Source organism: Lampris incognitus, chromosome 3 (assembly GCF_029633865.1).
Source record: "Lampris incognitus isolate fLamInc1 chromosome 3, fLamInc1.hap2, whole genome shotgun sequence".
In the NCBI taxonomy this organism is placed as follows: domain Eukaryota; kingdom Metazoa; phylum Chordata; class Actinopteri; order Lampriformes; family Lampridae; genus Lampris; species Lampris incognitus.
The window spans coordinates 20201248-20209063 of record NC_079213.1 but is presented as its reverse complement, the minus strand read 5'-3'; the positions used below and the strand labels follow the sequence as shown (position 1 = coordinate 20209063).

Below are 7816 nucleotides of genomic sequence, written 5' to 3'. Positions count from 1 at the left end.
ATTCCCAAATTCCCATTCTAACTCTAGTTAATGGTCACGCCCATATTTGTATATTGTAACGAATTCAGCGGGGACGCGAACCAGGTTTCCCGCACCATGGGCAACTACGTTAACCAGGCGACTATTGGGTCCGACCCGTTAGCTCCGGGCTAGCGAGTCTACTCATTCATGATCATTACACTACACCCCCCCCCCCTTCGGGAAGCGCGTCCCCGAGCTTCAGCGTATCAACTCCCTCACGCCTCTGGGCGCACGCGCTTTCGATGGCCTCACGGTCTCACCATCCCACTTCTGACACCAATGGAGCGAAATCAGGGGGCAGCCGGGAACCGCCGCTTCTCGTTGCCCCTCGAATTCGCTACAATAGTGTAACAGTGCATGAATTAGTAGACGGGTCGGACCCTTTAGTCGACTGGTTAACGTTGTCGCCCGCGGTGCGGGAGATACGGGTTATCTTCCCGGCTGCACGCTGCCTCCCAAATTCGTTGCATTGGTGTCAGAAGTGGGATGGTGAGACCGTGAGGTCATCGGAAGCGCGTGCGCCCAGAGACGAGGGAGCTGATATGCTGAAGCGCGTCGCGTGCGCCCAGAGACGTGAGGGAACTGATATGCTGAAGAAGGAGGGGGGAAGCTGGGTAGTGTAACGTGCATGGATAAATTGACAGTTGGCCCTTGGCAAACGGGTCAGGGGACAACGCAACCACAGGAACTGCCGCGGCCGGGAAGCGAACCCGTATCGCCCGCACCGCAGGAGACATCGCTAACCGCTCGACTAAAGAATCAGACCCGCCAGCCAGCGGCCAGCGTGTCTTCTTATCCATGCACGTTACACTACCCCGCTCCCCTCCCCTCCTTCGGGAAACGCGTCCCCGCGCTTAAGCATATCAGCTCCTTCACGCCTCAGGGCGCATACGCTTCCAATGGCCTTACGGTCGCTCCATCCCACTTCTGACACCAATGTAGCGAATTCGGGGGACAACGCAACCACAGGAACTGCCGCGGCCGGGAAGCGAACCAGTATCGCCCGCACCGCAGAAGACATCGCTAACCGCTCGACTGAAGGTTCAGATCCACCAGCCAGCGGCCAGCGTGTCTTCTTATCCATGCACGTTACAATACTAACTGACAACGTATATCTTACTGTTAGCTCTATTTTCTTTGTTATATTGATCAGTAAGCAAGTCTGGCATTATTTGGGGGTTTCGCCATGAAGAAGTGTGTTTAATTTCCTTTTGGAGTAAATGTATGACTTTTTACGGAGCCTGTCTAGTTTGGGCTGACCGGGACGCCGTTATTTCGAAGCACCCTAATGCATCCTGGGTAATATTTAGTGACAGTGAGTGTTTTGATGAGGAAGGCGTCGTTGGTGGTATTTCCATGTTGCTGTCGGCTTCATATAAAGACGAATTTATAGTATTTTTCCACTTATAGATGCTTGAACGTCTTCGTCTTTCGTCTATTAAAACAGGAATCACAAGAATAAAATCGACCATTTGGGATTTATCGCTTCTCGTCCAAGTGCAAGTTATTGTAGGCTAGGTTGCTAATTTAGCTTGCCAGACGGGGAGAATATCATTTGAGACAATATGATATGGTCGGTCCGGTTTATTGGATGAAAGCACCATTTCGCTGATGTTGTAATGCATAATATTTGCATGGATGATTCCCATCTGGCTTATTGAGTCGGGAAAAAGGATATAGTCTTCGTTATCAAACGTTCGATTCGTTGGAACTGGAAACGCTAGGCGACATATAGGAAATGGATGAAAGTCCAGAAAATGTTGACAACGATGACATTGTCATTATTGTAGAAAACGAGGCAGAGAGTTTGCCTGCCGAAGATGAGAGACTCAAACAACAGGGAACCTTCGGTCTCATGGACACTTGTCCCATCTGTAAATTGAGCTTTCACAATCGAGAGCCTAAGCTTCTGCCATGCCTTCACTCTTTTTGCAAGAAATGTCTGCCGTCCCCGTTCAGAAGTGCCGACCCCAGACGTGACCTACAAGCTTACGTTGACAACAACAAACAACGTGAGAGTCATCTGTATTGATTCAAGCAGTCATATTATGTGACTGATGAAGTGATATTGATATAAGCCACACTAGCTGGCTAGCTTGTAATGATAAATGCTTTCTATTGAGCGCTGATGGATTGGTGTTATTGAAGCTCTTTGGTGAATACTAATAGCAGTAGTTACCGAAGCACAAGTTAATAACCAACTAATATCAGTCGTTACTGAAGCATAAGTTAATAACCAGCAAACAATTATGCCCAGAATTTGGACAAATCCAAGTTGTTTCTTTTGGTACAACATAGTTTTACGTTCATTTTAGTTTAGTTTAAGGTTTATGCACAGTGGTTCTCGTGTATTTCAAAATAAGATATAAAACACATCATTGGGTGCCGGGAAAGCTTACCCATCTTTTTTTAAACGACTTTTAACTTGATTGTTTTGATGTTTTGCCCCAGTGGGTGCAATACGATGCCCAGTCTGCAGACAGGAATGCTGGGAGATGGACGTGTTGGATAACTTCTTTGTCAAGGACTCCGCTGAGGTGCCCAGCAGCACAGTGGAGAAAACCAGCCAGGTGGGCAGTATTTGAATATTTTAAATAACAGTCGATTTCCTTAATAATTTGGACAATTATTTAACTGCCTTATTCTAACTACATCTGGTTGTTTTATTTTCTTCATCTGGAACTTATTGGCTTGTTCTTTATTACTAGATCTGCATGAGCTGTGATGACAACACAGAGGCAACAGGCTACTGTGTGGAGTGTGTGGAATTCCTGTGTGTGACATGTATTGAGGCCCATCAAAGGGTCAAGTTCACCCGAGATCACACCATAAGACAGAAGGAGGAGTTGTCGCCAGGTAACGTGACAGTCAAAGCAAGAAACAACCCTCTTAGCAAGAAACAACCCTCTTGTTGTTGTGGCTAGTACACCATACGTTTTACTAGGTGCTATTTAATCACTTAACTGGATTTTTAGAATGGAACCTCTAAATGGTGGTTGATTATCTGCCAATATGGCTGGTAAAGCAGGGTAACATTGAAGGTGCTTTGGGTAGTTGTTTTTTTTTTTTTTTTGCTTTCCTGGTATTGCCGTAAATGAGCACATATGATCGTATGCTCCTGTCCTAGTTAAAGAAAAACGTTTATAAAAAGTAAATATAAGCAGTTGTTGCTGAATGGTATCAATAGAAATAAAGTTATTAACTCTTGCCCCCACACCACCAGATTTCTGCATTCAAAAGCACAGGAGCAGGGGATTTGTTTTTGTCATTGTTGCCCCCCAAAAGATGAGGCTCACACTTGCAGTACACAGCAAACTGTACAGCGATCACAAGAAAAGATATCTACAGAGGGAAGGAAGGCAAAAATGGCAGATCCAGTACCTTTATATTTAAATTTGTTTGTCTTGTCCATGTGTCATCTTGTGTCATTATTCACATTGCTGTATGATAGAGGTTATTAAGCAAATAGAATCACACATGGAACTTTATCCGTGAATGTATGGCTATGCCACTAACAGTGGTGTTTTCTCTGTTTTGATTAATGTTTTCTTATCTATATATTCCAGAGGGAGTTGGGATGTCCACACAGAGACCCGTGTTTTGTGACGTCCATAAGCAGGAGCCACTGAAGCTATTCTGTGAGACATGTGATCGGCTCACCTGCCGAGACTGCCAGTTGCTTAAGCACAAGGATCACAAGTAAGCAACCTTCCATTCTGCTGCATGTAATCTTAAATGTAGAAGTGCAACATTACTTTGTCAATCTGTTAAACTGCAGAGAATCTGCAACACAAAAGCCCCAAGAGATGAAATCCTTAAACTCAAAAAAAAAATACTATTGATGATAGACAATTCACTATCATTGACAACCAGCAAACTTATTATGAGTATAAAACTATTATTTCCATTAGTATTTTCATTATTATTAATGTTATTATCGTTATCGTTAAATAAAAACACCCATGAATACAATATGATTTTCAAATCACAGAAAGTTTAATCTGTTCATCTGGACACAACGTTTATTGTGAGAAATGTTTCATCACTCATCTAAGTGACTTCGTCAGTCTCAACTGACTGCAGGTATCCCAACCCTTATAAACAGCACAGTGGCATAATGACCGAAAACAACAATCGGTTTCATATTCAGATTACTGTGACCATTAACTAGAGTTACAATGGCCTTGTGTACTATTCACAGAGGATTGGGGAATAGTTCCAATTACAGCATTGTAAGATGGTGACAGATGTACTCTTAGCCCCCCCCCTCCCCCCTCGGTTCAGGGATGGTCATTCCCTCTTCACATAGATGTCCTCTTTGACTTCCCGTTCAAACCAGCGTTCCTCCCTATCAAGGATGTGCACATCCTCATCCTTGAAAGAGTGGCCACTGGCCTGTAGATGGGTGTAGACTGTGGAGTCCTGCCCTGACACATTAGCTATTCTGTGTTATGCCACCCTCTTCGCTATCGTCTGTTTGGTTTCCCCGAAGTACAAGTCACGACAATCCTCCCAGCATTTAACAACATATACTATTGTTCTGTTTGTGCTGGGGGACCTGATCCTTGGGGTGGACCAATTTCTGGTACGGAGTCTTTTTGGGTTCGAAAGCAACTGAGATGCGGTGTTTTGAAAATATGCGTCTAAACACATAGCCATTGTAACTCTAGTTAATGGTCACGGTAATTTGCATATGAAACCAATTGTTGGTTTCAGTTGTTATGCCACTGTGCTGTTTATAAGGGTGGGGATACCTGCAGTCAGTTGAGACTGAAGTCACTTAGATGAGTGATGGAACGTTTCTTTCAATAAATGTTGTGTCCAGGTGAACTGATTAAACTTTCTGTGATTTCCTTACCTGGATTACTGAACATACAGAAAGACATAATTTTCAAATATCTTAATAATAGTAATACTTTATTTTTCATGTGGTCCAGTGTATTTATAACAGGTTGGCCTTGAAATGGGATAAAAGTATTTATGTTTTCAAATAGCTAGCTGGCTTCCATGGGCTAATACTGAAATCACCTAAAGAGGTCAAGAGCTAATATTCAATAAGGTAAAAAAAACAATGTAGAATTGTTTTGGATATCAACTCTGATTCTAGTTATACATTTCAATACTTTCTGTATCCAGCTACCAGTTTCTAGAGGATGCTTACAGGAACCACAAGCAATATCTGGAGAACATGACACAACAGCTACAGGAGAAGAGGAAGGCAATTGAAGAGGTCTCCACCTGCATCAACAGCGGGTAAATTAGTCATCTATTCCTCTACAGGCTCTTTCTCAAAATTTGGTCTTTTAAATATTATAGGATTTATACTGGCAATTGAAAGTCAAATTCCCCAAGGCAAAATTAGGCCCCTTTAGTTTCCTAGTTTTTACTTTAGCTTTATTCTGTCTAATTTATCATTTAAATTGGATAAGATTATTAAGGATTTGTGGTAATGTGGAGTTAAAGTAATTTGTCCTCTTGCTCTGGTTTCTCACAGGCTTCAGCAAGTTGATGAAAACAGGAAGACTGTTACCAACGAAATCAAGAAATCCATCTGCAACCTGATTATGGAGATCAATAGGAAGGGAAAGATTTTGGTCAACCAGCTTGAAGTATGCCCAGCTTGCAATATATATATATATATATATATATATATATATACACTACCGTTCAAAAGTTTGGGATCACCCAAACAATTTTGTGTTTTCCATGAAAAGTCACACTTATTCACCACCATATGTTGTGAAATGAATAGAAAATAGAGTCAAGACATTGACAAGGTTAGAAATAATGATTTGTATTTGAAATAAGATTTTTTTTACATCAAACTTTGCTTTCGTCAAAGAATCCTCCATTTGCAGCAATTACAGCATTGCAGACCTTTGGCATTCTAGCTGTTAATTTGTTGAGGTAATCTGGAGAAATTGCACCCCACGCTTCCAGAAGCAGCTCCCACAAGTTGGATTGGTTGGATGGGCACTTCTTGCGTACCATACGGTCAAGCTGCTCCCACAACAGCTCAATGGGGTTCAGATCTGGTGACTGCGCTGGCCACTCCATTACCGATAGAATACCAGCTGCCTGCTTCTGCTCTAAATAGTTCTTGCACAATTTGGAGGTGTGTTTAGGGTCATTGTCCTGTTGTAGGATGAAATTGGCTCCAATCAAGCGCTGTCCACTGGGTATGGCATGGCGTTGCAAAATGGAGTGATAGCCTTCCTTATTCAGAATCCCTTTTACCCTGTACAAATCTCCCACCTTACCAGCACCAAAGCAACCCCAGACCATCACATTACCTCCACCATGCTTAACAGATGGCGTCAGGCATTCTTCCAGCATCTTTTCATTTGTTCTGCGTCTCACAAACGTTCTTCTTTGTGATCCAAACACCTCAAACTTGGATTCATCCGTCCACAACACTTTTTTCCAGTCTTCCTCTGTCCAATGTCTGTGTTCTTTTGCCCATCTTAATCTTTTTCTTTTATTGGTCAGTCTCAGATATGGCTTTTTCTTTGCCACTCTGCCCTGAAGCCCAGAATCCCGCAGCCGCCTCTTCACTGTAGATGTTGACACTGGTGTTTTGCGGGTACTATTTAATGAAGATGCCAGTTGGGGACCTGTGAGGCGTCTGTTTCTCAAACTAGAGACTCTAATGTACTTATCTTCTTGCTCAGTTGTGCAACGCGGCCTCCCACTTCTTTTTCTACTCTGGTTAGAGCCTGTTTGTGCTGTCCTCTGAAGGGAGTAGTACACACCGGTGTAGGAAATCTTCAATTTCTTAGCAATTTCTCGCATGGAATAGCCTTCATTTCTAAGAACAAGAATAGACTGTCGAGTTTCAGATGAAAGTTCTCTTTTTCTGGCCATTTTGAGCGTTTAATTGACCCCACAAATGTGATGCTCCAGAAACTCAATCTGCTCAAAGGAAGGTCAGTTTTGTAGCTTCTGTAACGAGCTAAACTGTTTTCAGATGTGTGAACATGATTGCACAAGGGTTTTCTAATCATCAATTCGCCTTCTGAGCCAATGAGCAAACACATTGTACCATTAGAACACTGGAGTGATAGTTGCTTGAAATGGGCCTCTATACACCTATGTAGATATTGCACCAAAAACCAGACATTTGCAGCTAGAATAGTCATTTACCACATTAGCAATGTATAGAGTGTATTTCTTTAAAGTTAAGACTAGTTTAAAGTTATCTTCATTGAAAAGTACAGTGCTTTTCCTTCAAAAATATGGACATTTCAATGTGATCCCAAACTTTTGAACGGTAGTGTATATAAACTCTTTATTCTCCTTAATTTTGGATTTCAATTAAGAATTTTGCTTTAGCTAGGTTTTGCTCCATCCTGCCTATGCAAAGGGAGACAAAATTTACATTGTTTAGCTGTCAAACAAGGTTGAATCAGTTCACCTGGATGGCTGCATCAAGACACTTGTTTAGCTGTCGTTAAGCAAAATACCTGGCCCCTGCCTGTTCACTCAATCCTGCAAATGTATATGTGAAATATAGCGTGACCACTGACAACAGACAAACATACGTCTTTTTATGCATGCTCAATAATCCAGGTAAGGAAATCACTGAAAGTTGAGTCAGTTCATCTGGACACAATGTTAATTGAGAGAAACGTTTATTACTCATCTAAGTGACCGCTTCAGTCTCAACTGACTTCAGGTATCCACACCCTTATAAACACTATAGTGGCATAACGACTGAAAACGATCGGTTTCATATGCAAATTGCCATGACCATTATCTAGAGTTATGATGGCAATATTTACTATTCACAGAGGTT

The 7816-nt window shown here is 42.2% G+C and overlaps 1 protein-coding gene across 1 annotated transcript in view; it reads left to right on the top strand.

Moving 5' to 3' along the window:
* The first annotated feature begins 1631 nt into the window (after positions 1 to 1631).
* The window catches only part of trim24 (tripartite motif containing 24), a 36089-nt gene continuing 29904 nt past the window's right edge, over positions 1632 to 7816 (top strand). Inside the window, exons 1-6 of the mRNA XM_056276611.1 lie at positions 1632 to 2033; positions 2473 to 2591; positions 2730 to 2877; positions 3588 to 3720; positions 5158 to 5274; positions 5516 to 5630. Coding sequence (XP_056132586.1) covers positions 1760 to 2033; positions 2473 to 2591; positions 2730 to 2877; positions 3588 to 3720; positions 5158 to 5274; positions 5516 to 5630 — 906 coding nt within the window. The 5' untranslated portion in view covers positions 1632 to 1759. The remainder of the gene's footprint in view (positions 2034 to 2472; positions 2592 to 2729; positions 2878 to 3587; positions 3721 to 5157; positions 5275 to 5515; positions 5631 to 7816) is intronic.